The sequence below is a fragment of the Varanus komodoensis genome, unplaced genomic scaffold (assembly GCF_004798865.1).
Source record: "Varanus komodoensis strain SLA01 unplaced genomic scaffold, ASM479886v1 scaffold3, whole genome shotgun sequence".
NCBI classification, from domain to species: domain Eukaryota; kingdom Metazoa; phylum Chordata; class Lepidosauria; order Squamata; family Varanidae; genus Varanus; species Varanus komodoensis.
In genome coordinates this window covers 51260586-51281343 of record NW_025335761.1, presented here as the reverse complement: position 1 = coordinate 51281343, position 20758 = coordinate 51260586, and the positions used below count along the sequence as shown (strand labels likewise).

The 20758-nt window shown below is 44.7% G+C and overlaps 1 protein-coding gene across 6 annotated transcripts in view; it reads right to left on the bottom strand.

Moving 5' to 3' along the window:
* EVL (Enah/Vasp-like) overlaps positions 1-20758 on the bottom strand; it is a 184355-nt gene that overhangs the window by 81163 nt on the left and 82434 nt on the right. For all 6 annotated transcript variants that reach the window (XM_044436452.1, XM_044436449.1, XM_044436450.1 and 3 more), the window contains exons 2-3: positions 3689-3857; positions 2545-2725 (exon numbers count right to left, since the gene is read on the bottom strand). In XM_044436452.1, the coding sequence (XP_044292387.1) occupies positions 2545-2725; positions 3689-3857 (350 nt within the window). The remainder of the gene's footprint in view (positions 1-2544; positions 2726-3688; positions 3858-20758) is intronic.

Here is a 20758-nt window from a genome sequence, read left to right as displayed (position 1 = left end):
TGATCCAAGCCAGAGCTTTCCCTAGAAGCAAAAGTGATGAAAATGAGGCTGCTGTATTTGGGCGCATCATGAGAAGACAAGACTCACTAGAGAAGACAATCATGTAAGGCAAAATCAAAGGCAGACCAACTATGAGATGGAGCCATTTCTTAAAGGAAACCACAAGTTTACAAGAGCTGAGTAGTTTACAAGAGCTGAGTAGGGCTGTCAAGGACTGGACATTTTGGAGGGCACTCATCTGTTCACAGAGTTGCTGGAAATTGGAGACAACCCGACAGCACTAACAACAACACACAAGTCACATACAGATACTTTGCAAGAAAACACGCGTAAAGCTTTTGTGTACACAGTAGGATTCCAAATTGCTCAGAGCAGTTTTATGATCTCTAGCATTTGCTAGTTTTATTCCAATCAGAGGCAACAGGATGGCACAGAACAACTCCTGCGGGCGCAGCCATCATGAGAACATGCACTTCAAAATGTATTGCTAGACTACAGCATTGGACCAGCTGCCCCTTTGCAGTTGAATTTCTCCTAGAGTTCTTGCAAGGACCAAACACAGCTATGACTCCAGACCCTCCAAAGCCAACAGAAGAGCCTGAGCTGACCTTCTGATGCCTGACTGGTAACCATATGGCTGTGGCACAAGAGGCTGGAGAGTCACCTGAACTCATGAAGAACATCTGCCTTTAACATCAATCTTTCTTATGGCAGCCAATATAGTACTGAAGACCCCACACTGAGATGTGGAATGCTAGACTCTCTGTGTCACATTACAGCCACATGCTGTACATATGTTCTTCTTCTATGGAAGGCAGCTGGTCACTGTTTGCAGCCGAGAACAAGCTGACGGTTTTAACACATAAACTTCCACAAGCTTCATAAGGTTGCAGACCTAAACACATTTACTTTCACTGGAACCTGGCTTCCAAAGAAGCACATTAAAAAGTCCTATCTGTCTGAAGTTTGCATGATTGGCAGAGTCAAAAGCCAACTATGGGTTACCAGTTAGGAAGCTCGTCTACAGAATGCATGATCTCTGGTGTAGCCTGCAGAATCAACCACTGAATGTCGGCATTCAAGGCATTCAAAAGAACAATATGAGATAAAGAAAACAAGCTGCTTGCTTACAATCTGATGGGTCCTTTGTAAATCAGTGCTGTGCCAGCAAGATACCTGATGTGAGGAGCCCACTGACAATCAGAATTGGTGCTGCTGGACTAGTTGTTATTATTAATTATGGTTATTATTATCTTTTAGTTGCTTTTGCTGTTGTTATTCATCATTATCATTTCTATACAGCCCAACAGCTGAAGGTTTCTGGACTATTCGCAACCTTAGCCCCTGAAATAATGCAGTTATACCTGAATCATCCTGCATTCAGCTTTTTGCATAGCAAGGGCAAAAAAGTGTGTCTGTTCTTCCAGGCAGTTCAAGAACTGCTTTTAATGCTTTTAGATGAGGCTTTTGAGACTCTTTTCGACCAATTGCAGAGAAGGTCTCAGCAGTGCGGCAATGCAAGGGGCTAAATACCAAAAAATACTGTGCCATTTTAGCTTAAAGTTTTTGCAACTTGGAAGCTTTAGCATTTCATCCTTTTAGAATAAGGAAGAAATTGCACAAAACCACAGGTAGTTGGGGTGGGGAAGCATGAGTCAGTGGGTTATGTGGAGAAGGGCTGGATCCAGAAACTCCGAGTAGCCGGAGGACCCCAGGCAGGCTGGCCCTGGGCCTGGCCCTAGGTTCAAACCTCTGTTTTAGTTCTACACATTTGTATTTTGCTGCTGACATTTCTTTGGTTCTATGAGCCAGCCTGGCATGGAAGTGAGAGATCTGAACTGGGGACCTGGGAGATCCAAGTTCTAGCTCCCATTCAAGCATGAAGCTCACGGGGTGACTCACCCACATCCTAACCTACCTCACAGGGTTGTTCTCTGTGGATAAATTGGAGCAGAAGAGACCTAGGAAAATGCAAGAGGCCTAGGAATCATTGCAAGAGGAAAAAAGGCAAGATATAAATAGAAAGTAATAATAATTATTTTTCCTGTTGCTGCTACTTTCTTATGTGCTCTTTTCATTATTGTTCAATGTTTTGTATTATAGATTTTGACTAGATAAATTTAGATAAATAAATACCAATAAATCACCCAGAGAATTCTGGTTATTGGGAAGCCTATACAAGGTTTACGTATATAGCAATACATAAACAGCAATAACTTCTCATGTAACATGGACTTTGACAGTAAGTATCTAAGGGTGCTATTTTCAGCTATAACTAAAGTGGCATGCCACTTTATTTAGTGATAATTTATTATCACTCCGAAAAGCTTCTCCAGGAGCAGGAAAACAAGAACATTTTGGAGAAAGCAAGCCACCAACTTGATTTGATAGCTTAGTATCTGTCTTCACCCTCACTGGCTTACAATGGTTCATAGATCCTGTCTTTGCACAGAAGGGAAATAAACGTTGACAGTAAGCACAGAACGACAACTCAGGAAGCATATACAGAAGAAGAAAAAGGGCAGAGGCACCTGCTTATCTTACCTCCATCTTGCTGAGAGTTCATGATATTGAGAGCAAACAGCATTGCATTTGAGAAAGTGGTAGCCTCTTCCTTGCTAGCGAAGTTCAGTCCGTAAACCTGCCGCGCATCGCGCCACTGATGGAATGTTGGCGTTGCCTGATTGTACTTCAGTCCTTTCACAATTGAATAATTAATCACTACCTGAAATTGAAATGGGAGAGATGGACAGTCACCAGAGAAAGCAAGAAGCAAGGGAGGAAGGTTGCATTTATGAAAGGCTTCACATTCTGCTGTTATTTTAATATCAAATGATGTGCTTTTGTTTTCACTGTTTTAATCATTGTTAATTTTAATACTTTTTTTACCAGTTAGGTCTGGAAGCAGCCTTGGAAAAGTGAATACTCCAGAAGGTGAGATGCAAGCTTATTAAATGGTAATAAATTAGCTTCCACTGCAGGGGAGTGAAAGGATCACTATATTTTTTGAGAGCCTCCCCCATGATGATATTACACAGAAGAAGTCACAGAAGCACTCCTTATATTTATACTTCTTAATCTGAATACTTTTCTATGATTTTAAAGCTGTAGGGGGAGGGGAGGGGAGGCATCTTGAACCTTGGCTCCTGTCTGCCTACAACAACCTTCCAGAAGGAAACAATGGGCTACAACTACCATCATCCCCAGAGGCCTTGCTGGCTGGCAGTGATGGGAGTGGTCGTCAATGCATCTGGAGGATGCCAAGTTAGGTTAGACTGGCCAACAAACAACCAGGCATGGACTATGAAATATTTAGACCCCATCGCAATAGGTTCCCAAGAAACTTCTACCTATTAACTTCCTATTAACTTCTATCTATCTCAAGTAGAAGTTAATGGAGCCAAAAAATCTGAGGAGAGATCATAGTTTGGTAATTTGACTATGTTTGACCACTATGTTTGGTGTGCGTAGCTTATTCCAGCCTTCCCCAAAGTGGTGCCCTCCAGATGTTTGTGACTTCAGCTCTTACCATCCTCTGCAGGGTTCTTTTATAGTCAAGAGATGTATTCTGACCACAGAATAAAGACAGACAAAATACAGAGTTTTATGTGCACAGACAGACAGACATACAGAAGCTACCAACCTCTAAAAACACAGAAGGTGAAAATGGAAAACCACAATTACTCACTTGCTGATCTTGTAGTTTAACTCCCACTACTCTAAATGTATTACTGGCAGTGTTGTGGTAGATGTTGATTCGACTGAAGCCTTGCTGGCCGGGCTTTATTGGCACCCATTTCTTGCTTGTATCATCATAGACCATGACTGACGCCCGGGCTTGGCAAATACTCTGTTCACTGAAAAGGAAGCAAATAAGCATAAAACTGTAAGATGAGGACAAGCAGGAGTCCCATGGGGCATTTTATAGTCTGAGACGTGGATGCTGAAGGATTTCATTTGTATTTTAAAGCGAATCAACCCGATTTGCACTTCTGAGACTAATACATGGATCAGAGCATTGTTCATGCCTGGGTTTTTCACTTCTCCAAATGTTGCATTACAGTCCACAGCTCAAAAAACTCCAAACCAAAATGCATACTTTAGGTTAAAAGGCATATAACAATGTGTCTTTTAGAAACCTGAAAAATATCTGTTTTAGGACAAAATGCATACAAAAATTTAAAATTTTGTTAAAATTACATTTGCATTTAAATGAAAATTTGTGTGCAGTGTTTTTTAAAAAATAAAATAACACAGTTCACCAACTGTAGTGAAATCAAGATGGAATGGATGTAAGAATGAACACATGGGAAACTGACAGGGACTAGACCTAGAATGAACTATCCACCCCTACTCGGAGCAAAAAAAAGCAAGTTTGTTTTTACTAAACATTTTATGTGTTTCCAAAGCACTGAAGGTGTTTGTTGAGTACAGAAGAGCCTCAGTAGAAGCTCGGTGGTACAGCACATCTTTTACATGAAGGTTTAATCCCTGGCATCTCATCAAGGTCTAGAACACCCATTTGCAATCACCAGTAGAAGCTAAAACTTGGTCCTAAGGTGAAGTACCCAGATGTGTGTTTAACATAAAGGAATCAAAGTGATTGCTAGCTAGAATATACTATGTAGTAAGATTTTGACAGAGCTGAGCAAAGAAATGCTGGCAGAATGAGAACCTTACCAAGTATAATTCCCTAAACTCTGCCAACCATGCCTGCCAGAGAGGAACTTTCCTAAGGATTTTGCTTTGCCGGTTCAGATGAACAAAATTTGAGCAAAATTTGAATTCTGCAAAGAAACATTGCTAACCACTATTTTTTATTGTGCTTCTAATCCTAACTGCACTGCATCCAACGATGTGCTTTGCTTTTTTCGGCATTGCAATGCTTGAACAACAGGTACGCATTCTGTGTCACACTTTATTTGCTTTGAGGGGTGTTTCAGGGACCACAACTATCTGAAGCCTCCGCTGCAACATACAAACATACATACATACATACATCTGTTGCTGGGAAGGGTCTGTCCATATGGCTGCTGAACCACAAAAATGCCTGTTCAGGGAGGAGAAACTTGCTAGTTGGAAGGTGTGGGGATGGCTCTCCTGTCTCCCCAGCATGTGCATCTGTTGAGGCTGCTGGCACAGGAACCAACCCTGTGATGCAGTCAAGCCAAGACTGATGCACTGCATTGTGGAGAGCTGGCACTGCAGAGGTGCTCTTTCAGTATTTATTTATTTAGAAAATATCTAGGCTGTCCATCACTTCCATCTCTGGATGGCTTACAGTAGCTAGCATGTCATCAAGGCAACACACAAATCAAGCCAGACTCAGTGCTAGAAAGCAGCACTAAATAATCTCAGTCTGCCTGTGCAACTCAGGGGAATTAACTCCAACTTGTAAATCTTTCCAGTTGTGCCAACATGATCAACTTGGGCTGTTTCATACTTGCACAGAAAATATCAGCAGGGATCAATGGCACAATTCCAAACTCACATGTAAATATTTTGAGGGATTTATAGTGGAAATTTCTCACAATGAAAGAAGCATAACTTTAAAGGAGTAGCCTAGATTGCAACACAAAAGAGTGTTGAAAAGCTGCCTTAATGCGACCGAAGCACCTTGGGGATGGAGGAAACAGTTATCTTTCTAAAGCAGCTGCTGCAGATCAGCAGCATTCACTATGCAACCCACAGGAGACATCCATTCCACAAACCACAGACATGGAACTGTGCTTTTTTTGCCCAGACTGAAAGCTAAACTCATTGCTTCCTTCTTGTCAAAATTGGTCCATACACTAAAAGTCTTGTCAGACAAATCTGCCAGAAAAAGAACGTTCCTGTGAAACTGCATGTACCCCTGGTAAATTATAGCTAAGGTTGTAATCAAGATCATGTAATTCAAAAAACTGCCTTATGGCTCTTCCATTTTTAACAAAAGAGAAAAGCCATGCTTGATCAGACCAAAGGTCCATCAAGTCCAGCACTCCATATATACAGTAGCAAACCAGCTGCCCACAGAATCCCTCAAGCAGGATGGGTGCAAGACTTCTGCCTGACCATTTTTGTAAGACAAACCTACATATCTAAATCCACAAAGGTTGCCTGCCTTTGGTTCCTTGCAGGAAAAAAGGCAGGATATATATACTATTCATAAATACTGCAAGAAGGCAAAAGCATTGCATCAGCTGTTATTGTGCAACAGAACTTTTCTGCCCCAGCTTTGCTCACCTGGTCTCCATCCCCCCCCCCCCCATGTGTGGAGTCACAACTCAAAGGGATTCTAGTTGGCAAGACTGTTCCATGCACTGGACCACTCCCACTATCTTGGAATGGATTGTTCTAATGTTCTCTCTTTCAAACCGAAAAAGGCCAGACGTGCATTCCATATATGAAAAAGACAAAGTGGGTTCTTCCACAGCAGCTGAAAGTGACCAGTTTCAAGATATTACGGGAAGCTCAGGAAGACATCACATGATAAAAAAGACATTACAAAGCATCCATCAGGTGAAAGTTGAGTTTAGCTTCACAACTTTCCCTAACATTATTGTTTTCTGCAGTGAGTCTTGCCTTCTCGTGCTGTGCCCAAATTACAACAGCATCATTTTCAACCACCTCTTGCAGGACCATCCATCGCTTTTCATGATCCACCCATTTATAATAGTTGATAAAGCACAGACTGAGCATCTTCTGAAATTCTTTGGTGTACTCCAATAGCCAGTGTATATTTGCAATGTGATCTTGAGTGTCTTTTTCTTTTTGGAATCCAGCTAAAACATCAGGCATTTCCTCTTCCATATAGGGCAGAATTCTTTGTTGCAACACTTTGTACGTGCTTGTATGGAAAACACAAACACTCTTTTGCATCTCCTTTGTTGGAGACTGGAAGATCTATTGAATGTTTCTGATCTGTAGATCTTTTTTTTTGTTTGTTTGTTTTTGTTTTCTGTATTTGTTGGCATATCCTTGTTAGGATTTGGACCAATTTAGTCTCTGCAGCTTGGAATAATGCTATTGGTTTCCTATCTACTCCAGGTGCTTTATTACTTCACAGCAGTTTTTACCTCACTTTCTAATATTGTAGGCTCTTCGTTTGAAGGATTTCTCTTTGAAGGAGTCTGTCATCCTTTCATTTCTTCCATATATAGTTTCTATCATCTCTTTATTTCCTTCTGGTCAAAGAGATGGCCCCTGTTGGTCTTTCAGCATTCCTACTCTAGGTATGAATTTCCGTTTGATTGCTTGTTACTTCTGGATGAGATCTTGTTTTCCCTCTGTTGATGTTCTATTCCCTTGCAGTGGCTCGTAGCAATAGCTCTTTTCGTCTCTACACTGAAAGTTGCATTCAGGATCCTCTGCCATCCTTTGCAATGGTGAGTGCTTCTTTTGAAATTCAGTTACATTCTCTCTTCCTTTTTTGAAATGTCTTTTTTGGCATTATGGTATCCAGCATGCCTTGATTTTCATGCGCCATTTTACAATTGTCTGTACTGTGCTGCACTGGAGTTCTCTGTGCATGTCAGCCACTAGACTCGATCATCAATAGTGACAGCACTATTCATATTTGCCCTCTGCTCTTCCCCAGTAGCTGACTGAATGTCTTTCAACCTGGGTGCTTCATCTTCCCATTTAATATCTCATTTCAGTTGTAGAATTCTATAAAGCGTATGTGCAGAACACACCCAAAGTATGCAATACAATCAGTGATGCCAGGAGCAATATCAAACTGTACACCTGCACAATGTTTTGGACATCAATTCCTATCAACCACAGCCAGCATGGTGAATAGTCAGAATGCTGGGTGTTTTAGACCCAAACAGCTGAAAGACACCAACTGGAAGGACTGTTCACAGTCCGGGAGACTAAATTCCACATCTTACATTTAAAAGGAACAAAGATGGGAGATAGTTTTTATAGGGATTATCCCTGCTGGATCAAACCATAGAAACATAAAAACAGAGCGAGTCAGAAGGGGTCTCCTGGGCCATCTAGTCTGACCTCCGGCACCAGCCGGCTCCGCTCATGACATGCCCACCATGTGGACGTCCAGCCTATCCTTGAACACCCGCACCGATGGGGCCTCAACGACCTCTTGTGGAAGCCCATTCCACACCCTCGGGGTCCTGACTGTCAGGAAGTGCTTCCTGGCATCCAAATGGAACCTTGGCTCCCTGAGCTTTGCTCCGTAGGAGCGCGTCCTGCCTTCCTCTGCAGGAGAGAACAGGTCTCATCCCACCTCCATGTGACATCCCCTCACATACTTGTATGTCGCCAACATATCCCCTCTGAGTCTCCTCTTCTCCAGGATGAAGAGACCAGTTCCCTCAGTCTTGCCTCATACGGCATCCCCTGCAAACCGGCCACCAACCTTGTAGCCCTATGCTGCACTAACTCCAACCCGGCTATATCCTTTCTATAATGAGGGGCCCAAAACTGAGCACAATACAGAGTCGTGCAGAGTGGTTAGTAATACCTCTCTCGATCTAGAAGCCACACTTCTGGCTATGCAACCAAGGGTGGCGTTTGCCCTCTTGACCACCGCATCACACTGCTGACTCATGTTTAGCCTGCAGTCAACCAGCACTCCGAGGTCCCTTTCACAAGTGCTGCTCTCCAGCCACTTGTCACCTAACCTGTACCTATGACAGCTATTCCTATGCCCCAAGTGCAGGACCTTGCATTTATCCACATTGAACGCCATCCTGTTGTTTCCTGCCCACTTCCATAGTCTGTCCAGATCCTTTTGGATCTGGAGTACCTGCTCCTCAGTTGTGGCCACTGCTCCAGTTTTAGTGTCATCTGCGAATTTGATTAGCAGACTGTTCACCCCTTCTTCCATGTCGTTAATAAAAAGATTAAACAGGATCAGCCCCAGGACAAGAGTCCTGGGGGATCCCGCTTTTCACTGGCACCATCCCGATGATTCCCTGCTAATGGTTACCTTCTGACTTCGGTCAGTCAACCATGCCCTAATCCACTGGACAGTGCTTTGGTGTATCCCAAAACTCAGTTTCTCCACCAGGATATCATGGGGCACTTTGTCAAAGGCCTTGCTGAAATCCAGGTATACCACATCCACTGCATCCCCTCCATCTAGCCATCTCAAAACCTTGTCATAGAATTCCACAAGGTTTGTCTGGCAGGACCTGTTTTTGCGGAAGCTGTTTTGTGTGGCTGTCAGGCTCCCTTCCCTATCTAGCATCGCTAGATCTCTCTCTATTATGAGCCTTTCCATTGTTTTTCCTACAATGGACGTAAGGCTAACAGGTCTGTAATTCCCCATGTCCCTTCTACTACCCTTTTTGAAAATTGGGACCACTGATGCCACCCTCCAGTCCTCTGGAACTTCACCTGTTCTCCATGAGGTCTCAAAAATGGAGGCCAGCGGGTGTGAGAGAACCCCTGCCAACTCTCTAAGTACTCTCGGGTGTAACCCGTCAGGGCCTGGCACCTTTGTAATGTCCAATGTCCTGAGGAGCCCCTCGACTTCAAGGGGGGTGACTCTAATCTGTGCCCCTAAGTCCCCAGCTCATTTAATCTCCTATGCAGATATCCCCCGTCCTGCTCTGGGGAGAACACAGAGGCAAAATAGTCATTTAGCATCTGTGCCTGTTCCCTCATATCAGTCACTGGATCTCCTTCCTCCTTATTTAGTGGTCCCACCACTTGTCTCCCCTTCCTTTTCCTGCTGAAAGAAGCCCTTTTTGTTGCTCTTGATATTCTTGGCAAGTCTCAGCTCATAATCAGCCTTAGCCTTGTGAAGAATCCTTCTGCAACGGGCCTCCTCCTCCTGGTATACCCTTTTGTCTATTTGCCCCAGTACCCATTTCCTGCGGAGGTTCCTCTTTTGTCTAATCCCTCTAACCACCTCCTTTCGCATCCATGGCGGCACTCTCCTCCGCCTCCCCACCTTACTGACTAGAGGTATCGTCAAGGCTTGCGCCTCCAAAACCTCCCTTTTGAGTGCCATGCACCCCTCCTCAACTCAACTCGCAAACCATCTAGTATCTTGTTTCCAACAGTGGTCAAGCAGTGGCCCATGGGAAGTCCATGGGCACGTGATGTAGCATACTGAAATGTTATATTACTTTGTATTCTTTGACATTACGACCATGGAGGAGACAAGAAGACATCAGGCTGCTGGTCTGGGCAACAACCATGTGCCTTCTTTCACATCTGGCAAGGAATGAGTCAGATCTAAAGGTACGCTACAAGTTACATTCATTTCAATCAAGCTGATGCGGATGTTCTTGCCTGCATTTGCTAAATCATTACAAACCAAACCGGAACGTAATATAGAAGAACCATAACACCACTCTGGGCAGGGACTACATCTCAGTGGCCTTACCGTTCTTTGCATGCAGCCAATCCCCAGTTCAGTCACCAGCATCTCTACTGAAAAACATCTCTGATGGGAAAGCCCCCTCTCCTTGGCATGCTGGCAAGTCTGCCAGGCAGAGTAGACATTTCAGTGCCACATGGACCAATGGCAGAAGCCAGTACATCTCAGTTTTGTACGTTAACTGCAGAGCATGTTGTGCAAAAGGGAGAGGCCAGTCACTTGCACGGTCAGCTCTAGGGGCTGAAGGGTGATGGCTTCCTGTTCCTTCAAGACTCCTACATAGCCCTCTTAGGGCTTTTTCATACTGTTGCTCACTTTAAACAAGGACAGATTGGGAATAATAATATTTATTATTACATTACACTTATATCTTGCTTTTTCCTCTTGTGAGAATCCCAAAGCAGCTTACATACTTCTCCTCCTCTCCATTTTAGCCTCACACCAACCACACAGTGAGGTCGGTTAGGTCAAGAGGGAGTAGCAGGCCCCAGTTACCAAGTGAACTTCATGGCCATATGAAGACTGGAACTGCCAACACACCATACTAACTCTCAGTGATTATGATGCTCACGAATGCTGAATAAACAGCAGGGAAGAGTTACGGTTACTATCAGTGTTGAAAGTTAAGGTTACTGCCATATATTCACTGAAGCTTTTTTGCTGTATTACAAAAGAAGGCACAAAGGAGTTGCAGTTGATTAACTGCCTTTTGCCTATTTACAGCTTCTGTATCTTAACTGCAATTCTTACATCTTTCAGAAAGGCACCAATAATGAAGTGTTAGCAATCCAAAACATAATTTTAATTGGATTGTGAGCCAATGTCCAATCATTAAAAAAAGGTGCATGGTAAACTGCTCTCTCAGTCCACTTTCTTGCAAACCTACTGGAGACGCCCTTCCTATTAGAAGCTATATTGTTTCTATAGACACAGTCTCTACGCTCTTCCAGTACCTACTCAAAGTCTAACACAGGCTCCAGATTTAACATTCAGAGGAGACAGATGTAACAAAGCAGAAGGCCCAGAATTGAAACTCAGGACACAAATCTGCAAATGTTTTAACAAGTGGTTGAGTTCATTTAAAAGCATCCCAGATCCCGAAAGACTGTCTCTTGTACCACTAATACGGACCACACTGATCACATAAAATGTAACTGGACAATGTTGCAGTTCAGGAGGTAGCTAACACTATGAACCTTTTGCTCCTTTTTGCATTGTATGGTGAAGATAAGCAGGTTGCTTACCTGTAATGATGTTCTTCGAGTGGCCATCTGTGCAGTCACACATATGGGTATTGCGCCTGCGCAGTGCCTGTGGCCGGAAGATTGACAGCTTACAGTTTTTGGCGGGAAGCTCTGCTCCCCCTCCCCCTGTGGCCTATAAAGAGCGGAGCATCCACCATTTTGTTCAGTCTTGGCGACCGAATATACGCTATCTTATTAAAAAAACTTTGGGTTTTTTTGTTTTTGTTTTTTATGTCGGTACCGTGAAAAAGGGCATAGTCGGTACCGAAAGATGCATTCACTCACCGACACCGAGCGGTCGATGCATCCACTCACCGACACCGAGCGGGGCCGGCGGGTGGGTTGTGTGACTGCACAGATGGCCACTTGAAGAACATCAGTTACAGGTAAGCAACCTGCTTTTCTTCGTCGTGGCCTCTGTGCATCACACATATGGGTAGATTAACAAGCTTGCCATAAAGGAGGAAGGAAGGTGTCCTCATTGAAGAACGGAGGAGAGAACAGCTCTATTGAAGGAGCAATCCCGTCGAGCTCGAACATCGAGATGGTAGTGCCTGGCGAAGGTGCAAGGGTTCGCACAAGTAGTGGCTCGGCAGACGTCATCAATCGGGACCCCAGATGCGAATGCAGACGAGGTTGCAACAGCTCTAGCAGAATGGCCTCGAGGAACTGAAGGCAGTTCGAGCTTAGCTAATTGATAGCATAAGACTATAGTGTGGACTATCCACTTAGAAAGTCTCTGTGGAGTGACTGGATTGCCCTGATCCCTAGCAGAATATTTGATGAATAGTTTATTGGATCATCGAATAGACTCCGTTCGCGATCGGTAGAAGGCTAAGCAACAGCAAACATCGAGTGAATGCAAAGATCTTTCCAATGGAGTCGATGGTGATGGAAAAAAGGCAGGAAGCACAATGTCTTGTCCCATATGGAAAGGTGTAGACACTTTAGGCAAAAAAGACGGGTCGAGGCGTAAAACGACCTTCTCCCTGTGAAAGTTTAAATAAGGAGGGTCTATGCGAAGTGCGCAAAGTTCACTGGCCCTCCGGGCTGAAGTGACCGCTACAAGAAATGCTGTCTTCCAAGAGATCAATCGAAGATCCACCATCGCCAAAGGTTCGAAGGGGCCTTCATAAGGGCCTGTAGAACTACAGAGAGGCTCCATGTGGGCATAACCAGTCTAATTGATGGGTTAAGATTATATAGTCCCTTCAAAAATCTTTTGAGGACAGGATGAGAAAACAGAGGTGATCCGTCGACTAAGCCACGGTAGTAGGCTATTGTGGCTGTATACACTTTAATGGGCAACGGCTTCAGTCCGGAATGGTGCAATTCCAGGAGGAACTGAAGAATCTGTTGAATGGATGAGAGGAATGGAGAGAACGAACGCGACTCGGCAAAGGAGGAAAAACGTTTCCATTTAGCCTTATATGACTTCCTTGTAGACGGCTTTAAAGCAGAGTCGATGATATGCTGAACATCAGGGTGCAAAAATGTCAGATTCGGATTCGACAGGTCTTGTCTCGAACTGGATAGTACAGAGAGACCAGAGAGTGGGGAAGCACCTGAGTGATTAGGTTCGACAATTGGATCCGAGGTGGTCGAAGTCATCGTCGGTACCGACGGATTAGCAGAAGCTGTTAGATTCGTAACTTTCAAAACCGTCGTCGGCACCGATGGAATGTCAATCATCGAATTTGCCATGCTGTTAGGTTCAATGAGAGCAAATCTGGGTGGCGAAGTGTGCCGTCCACCTGTGTTATAAGAAATGGGAGCGATGGAAGATGAAGAAATTCCCCGTGAGAGATGTCTAGTAGTTTCGCAAACCACGCTTGACGTGGCCACCAAGGGGCAACTAGTATCCCCGATGCTCGGTCGTGCACTATCTTTGCTATGACCCTCATCAGAAGAGGGATCGGAGGGAAGGCGTACAAGTTCATATTGTTCCAAGGGATCATGAATGCCTCCCCTAGGGATGCGTTTCTGATTCCCGCTCTCGAACAGTAAGCCTCGCACACCCTGTTCTGTTGGGTAGCGAATAAGTCCATGTCGGGAAACCCCCAGCGCCGGAAAAGGTGGTTGCGCATACGGGGATCCAGTTCCCACTCATGAGAGGTGAACATGTGCCTGCTGAGAAGATCCGCCTGCACATTGTCTACACCAGCTAGATGAACAGCCATCAGCGTGATGTGTCTCCGGATGCACCAGTCCCAAATTTTCATAGAAAGCCTGGCTAGAGTCGGTGACTTTGTTCCCCCTTGCTTGTTCAGATAAAAGATGGTAGCTATATTGTCCGAAGTTATCTGAACGATCTGATGATGAAGGATGTCCTCGAAAGAGCGCAGGGCTTTGAAAACTGCCAGTAGTTCTAGGAAGTTGATATGATTCGTGGATTCTAGACGATTCCACATACCCTGGGTAGATAGGCCGGAGCATATCGCTCCCCATCCTAGAAGAGACGCATCGGTGCCAAGGGTAATCATAGGAGGTTGCACCCTGAAGGGGACTCCTATCGTAAGATTGGTCTGTTCCAACCACCAACGCAGAGAGTGAAGCACGGAAGTTGGGATCCGAATCAGTCTCGACTGCGGATCTCTTTGAGTATGGTACACCTTGTTGAAAAAGAGCTGCAGTGGGCGAAGCCGAAGCCTGGCATGTGGAACTACTGCAACAGAGGAAGCCATATGCCCCAGGATCCTCTGGATAGACCTCGCCGGGACCGTTCCCTCTCGTCAGATTTGATGGATGTGGTGAGCAAGAGTCTGTTGTCTGTCCTGAGGGAGGAAGGCTTTTTCCAACGTTGAATCCAAGCGGGCTCCAATGAAGGTGAGTGTCTGTGTCGGCAGAAGAGAAGATTTCTCAGTACTAATACATAGGCCTAGGCTATTGAGCAAGGCACAAGTCGTATGGATGGCCGCAAGGAGGCCTTCTCTGGACTGCGACACCAACAACCAGTCATCAAGGTACGGATAAATTTGTATGCCCTGGAGGCGTAGGAAGGCACAGACAAGACCATGCACTTGGTAAAAACCCTCAGAGCCGTAGTCAGTCCAAAAGGCAAAACTGTAAACTCATAAAGTTGGTTTGCAACCGCAAAACGAAGGAAACGCCTGTAACTTGGGTGAACTGAAATATGGAAGTAGGCGTCCTTCAAGTCCAATGAGGCGAACCAATCCTCTCTCCTTAGCAACGGCAAAATGTTTTGAAGGGTAGTCATACGAAACTTTTTTGGTACAATAAACTTATTTAAGTTCCGTAAGTCCAAAATTGGATGTGGACCACCATCCTGTTTAGGGACCGTGAAGTATCTGAAATAGAATCCATGGAGTCTGTCAGATGGGAATACTTGACAAATTGCTCCTTTACGAAGAAGTTGATGTATTTCGTCGAGCAGTACTGGTGAACATGAAGTGGACCGGATCAGACTCGATGGAGGAACGATGTCAAATTCTATTCGACAGCTATGTTGAACGATGGACAATACCCACCGATCAGATGTGATGGACTCCCAAATGGGGAGTCGGCTTCGAAGCTGATCCCCAGATGAGAGGGGGGTGGGTATTGGTGGAGCATGAGGAATGGTTCGCCAGTCCCGTCAATGTTGCCTCCGATCATCAAAACGACGGCGGCCTTGTTGGAAGTGTTGTTGGGGCCGAGGACGGCGGCGCTGTGGTTGCTGTTGCTGGCGGTGTTGTGGCTGCTGCCTCGGTTGATACAATTGCCTGTAGGATGGACGATTCCAGGACCACTTACGTCTGGCGTGGGACTGTATCTCCATCCTGCGTGCCGTCATCCTTGATTCATGCAGCTTCTTGAGCTTGTGGTTGGTGCGAGAATGGAAAAGCCCGGATCCATCGAAAGGCATTTCCTCGATCCGGTGCTTGGTTTCTTCCCGAAAATTACAATTCCGAAGCCATGCATGCCTTCGGAGAGAAACGGCACTGACCAAGGCCCGTGAGTCAGTATCCACGTGGTGCCTCGCCATGGATAACCGCTGCACTGCGACCTGCATGGCTTCCTTAATCAGGACCTTCGCAAGGTCACCCTGGTGGTCCGGGAGGGTGGAGGCGACATTGTGCAGGCGCTGCATAATAAAGTATTGATACCTCGCCAATGTCGCCTTGCAATTTGATATACGGAGCCCCAGGCCTGAAGCAGCGTAGACTCGCCTAGCCAGGGAGTCTATTTTTCGGCCCTCTTTATCCCTTGGTGCCGTGTGCCCTCTCGCCTCTCTGCCCTGCGAGGATTCGACAACCGCAACAAGCAGGTCTGATTGCATCAGAGCCCGATCCCAAAGGAGTCTCCGGAGGCGGTTTTTGCGGTTCTTCCTGGCCTGCTTGGAGAAGGCCAGGCAATGCGTGCATTTATCCATCCTATGCCCCTCTCCCAGGCAGAGGAGGCATAGGTCATGCGGGTCAGTTGGTGCCATTTTTAACCCGCAGTCCACACATTTGCGGAAAGCTGCTTGCTGCGCCATCGCAGAAGAAGAAGAGAGGGACAGTGCAGAGGGTGTGTGTGTGTGTATATACATACATACATATATTTCAGATAGAATATATTTCAGATAGATAGATCAAAAGTAGAAATAACGAGAGAAAAACTATGAGGAACAATGAACTGGGAGCAAGGTTTTTTTTTTTTTTTAGAAGAAAAAACTGGGAAAGAAGGACAATCGAGAGCAAGGTAACAGCTCTAAGCGAAAGTCGAAAGGGGCACGAGGCACAGTGAACAGCGGTCGCAAAGACTGAACAAAATGGTGGACACTCCACTCTTTATAGGCCACAGGGGGAGGGGGAGCAGAGCTTCCCGCCAAAAACCGTAAGCTGTCAATCTTCCGGCCACAGGCACTGCGCAGGCGCAGTACCCATATGTGTGATGCACAGAGGCCACGACGAAGAACCAGTAGATCTAATTCCAGTTGGTTCTTTTTTATACAACATGTGTGGCTGAATTTACAATAATGTAGCTTGCACAACACTTTGACATTTTTCCAAATCTATAGGAAACAAGATGTGTGGTTCTACCTATTAAACTAAAAATGAACTGCTAATGCTGCTTGAATACTTTAATTAGCACGATTTTTTAAATGCATGAGAAAAGTCACTGCATACAACGTGTGGTTGATCTGCTATGCTCACTTTCATCAGTTAGTCAGACAGGGTGAAGAGGCTGTTAAGATGCTTGTGCAACAGCGTCCACACATGAAATGAACACCTTTTTTCTCTTTATAAGTCAATGGAGAAACCAGAGTTGTGTGATGAGCCTTCAGAAAATTATTTAAGCATATTCATTATATTTCCAATTGTTAAGAGCAATTAAAACCATAAAATAGAACATGACAAAATACAATATGGATGTTTAAAAGTTTCAAACCACAGATTAAAATAAAAATATATGGATCCTAGCAACAATTTAAAGTTGTAAGTACAGATTCAGTAAAGAAACTGAAAACACCTGAAGCAAGGAAAAGAAAAAGACATCTTCACTTGGCACTGAAAAAACTACAATGAAGTCACCAGGTGAACATCCCTGGGAAGTTTATTCCACAAACTGGGTGCCACAACAGTAAAGGCCCTCTTCTTACTAGTCTCACATCCTTTGGAGGGCAGCTACATGAAGATCTGACACAATAGCTGTGTTTGGCAAAAAGACGGCAGTTTTCCCACTAACAAAAAAAAAAGTACAGTCCATTACTTATGCCTAGCATTCATCCTAGGAAGGAAGGAAGGAAGGAAGGAAGGAAGGAATAAAAAAGAGAGAGAACCACCTCTTCACCAATGCAATGTGTCTAACAACCTCCATCTTGCCTCTGGCCATATGAGAGTGATGGTGAGAAGGAAGAACAGTGAATGCACTGCCACCTGGTTCTCTGCCTGCCCAGCAAGCAAGTAGTAGTAGTGCTGAGCAGGAGAAGGAGAAGCAGCAGCAGCTGGGGGCATGGTGGTGAAAAGGTTGATCCAAAGTCTCTCCAGTATCTGGAGCTGGTACCAATAGCAGCCACTACCCAAACACAGTGGAGAATATTCCAAGAAAATTCTGCAAGTAGCCACCTTCCCCCCCCCCTCTCTCTCTCGCACACACACACATATGCACATACACATGAATGCAGAAAGGCCTTTCTCTGTGGCAGAGCACCTGTTTTGCATGCAGAAGGTCCCCAACATCTCCAGGTAGGTCTGGAAAAACACCAGCCTGAAGTCCTGAAGAGCTGCTGCCAGTTCGAGCTGCTGCTGGCTACACTTGACCAGATGGTCCAAAGGTCTGGGCCAGTATAAGGCAGCTTCCTCTGCTCCTAAAAATCTCAACTATTGTCACAGAAAAAAATGTCTTCTGAGAGACTGCAGCTCAACTCTTGCTGGATCCTGCTTTCCCAATGCAACTAACCAAATGCCTCTAGAAAGCTCGCAGCTGTGGCATGGAGGCCAGAGGGTTCCTCTGCTGTTCCCCTGCTCAGCAAGTGGCCTGCAGTGAAGTAGCCCCTTGGAACACGGAGGCTCCATTCAGGCAAACAACATCCAATCAAATTTTAAAAACTAATATACATTAAAATTGCCAAACAAAGTGAACATGTAGATAGTAGAATTTCATCTGGCATTAAAATCAGAAGTAGCAGCTGCAACATAACCCATTAAAACCAATAAACCAACCATCCAAACAAAATAAAAACAAACAAAACAGCTTACCCACCAAAATAATTCTGAAAAAGATACGTTCCTAACTGGCTCCTAAAAGAATACAAAGTCTGCACCAGCCGAACCTCGGATGGGAGTGCGTTCCACAAAATGGGGCACTACTACAGAGAAGGCCGTCCTCCTCACCACCTCCCTCTTTGCTTCACTGGGGGGAGTAATATGGAAAAAGGCGTCCAGGGATGATCTCAGTGATTGGGTTTGTGTATCTGGAGATGAATGAGTGACATAAATAATGCCAAACGTTCCTGAACACTGGCTAAGAGAGCCGTCTGGTGCAGTGGTTAAGACTGTGGGACTAGGACTCAGGAGATCTGAGTTCTAGTCCCCACTCAGCCATGGAGCTTAGGCCAACCGACCTCTCATGGTTGTTGTTGTTGTTGTGAGGAAAAGATTGGGAGGAGGGGGAGAATGATTTAAGCTGCCTTGAGTTCCTTGGAAGAAAATACAACAGGCTATAAATATAATAAATAAATAAATGCTGACTGGGGCCAACGAGAATTGAAACCAAAAGATCTTGAGGTCGTCTGGGTGGAGACACCAGATGACTTGTGTACTGCAGAAAAGCCACAATGCTTAGCAATGCAAGCCTCTACTTTCTCATTTCTCTATAACACATTTCTCTCATGATAGCACCTCTGGAAGTTATTTATTTCTCTTGTGCTTAGCTGAGTTTTCAGCCAGTTCTGAGAACTTTAGAACAAACTGTGGACTGTTAAAAACAGCTAACAAGAATATTCTGTCAAGCCATTAGATACCCCTAATTGCCTGGGATGAGAAAGTAGTCTCTTAATTTGGTGCCCAAAAGACAACATATATATTTATGCTACTTAAACTGAAAACCGCTTTTCAAACTTCCTGGCCTGGAGCTGCCAGAAAAGATAGCACTATCAGCACAAATTTCACAATATGCAGATTCAAGACAACAAAGGATCATCCAAGGGTGATGTGGTGATGATAAAGAATATGTATTCTAGAAGAGTCATGCTGGTTGTAAGTGGGTTTTTATTGTATAGGATAGATGCTGTGCTCCACTTTGTTTTATTGTAAGACCATCCCGAGACCATTTGGTGAACAGCATGCAAAAGCTTTAGATAGATAGATAGATAGATAGATAGATAGATAGATAGATAGATAGATAGATAGTCCAACCTGCAGATCACCCAGTTGGGGATGTGAATCTAGATTTTTACAGATAAAGTTTTACAGATAAAGGCTTTTTATTGCTATTGTGTGACAGCAAAGCAACCATTATAGATGGGCAGATTGGAAAAGTCAGTAAAATATTGCATGAGAGATGAAAGGAACCTAATTGCTTTCAAAAGCCCCAAATTTTTGTATGGCCTACTCTAAGTAAAGCAAAGCATATTCTGGCTTTCCCACCCACCACAGCTCCTTCCTTGTTTTTCCTGATAATGCGTCATACGAGGACAAGTTGCACCATCAATGCAAAGGGTCACTGTGTGTGGCTCAAGAAGGACAAAAAACAGGAGACACAGACCAGGAACAAATGCCAGGCCCCACTGTACTCCGGTAAATTTCAGATCTGCATGGCCTGAGGTTCCTCTGGGCATAGAAGCTCAAATGCACACTGACATTTCTACATGGCATGGAATTTAGAAGCATCTCTAAACAGAAGTGGGGTAGGCATGGATTTGTCCCAAATTACCCTGCCACTGCTCCTTAAGGGAAAGGTCTCTGCAGTCCTGCTGTGTTATCCAGGTTTCCAATCATGGGGAGAATTCCCAGCATGCTCACAGGCAGGTGCTCCCCTTTAAGAACTTTCCTCTCAGGGGGTCAAATATGAAGGGTGGAGTCAATGCAGACAGGGGACACAGCCCTGCCTCCTTTCTATTCATTCTACAAAATATGTACAAGAAGAACTTGTGAAAGCAATTACTTCAGACTTGATCTTATCCTATTATTTGAATTGGCTCAGTCAGCTGTCACCTGCTGATGTTTGCCTAGATTAGCTTATTGCAATTAAAGTTAAGCTGCTACCCAAGTGGGAACCTGAGGGATATTTTTATATACTGAACCTTGTATCATGAAATGTTTTTGTTTTCCTCATTGCCTTCCTCATGTCTCCAGGCAGGGTGGCATAAATCTATCCTGCCACTTCAGCGCTTACGTCCATATATGCCCACCCGCCCCCTGAGATCTGCGGGAGAGGCCCTTCTCCGGGAACCCTCTGTGAAGGAAATTAGGAGGGTGAGTACTCGGAGGAGGGCTTTCTCAGCGGTGGCGCCCAATCTATGGAATGCGCTCCCCAGAGAGATCTGCCTGGCGCCATCGTTATCTGTTTTTCGGCGCCAGGCGAAGACCTTTTTATTCAAATTCATTTTAATTGTTAATAGTATTTATTCATTTTATTCTTTGGCCAGGGCGACTTAATTTATACTGTTAATTTATATTATTTTAAGGAAGTTTATTTATGTTTGTGAGCCGCCCCATTCGCTGAAGCCTCGGGGCGGCTCACAAACATAAAT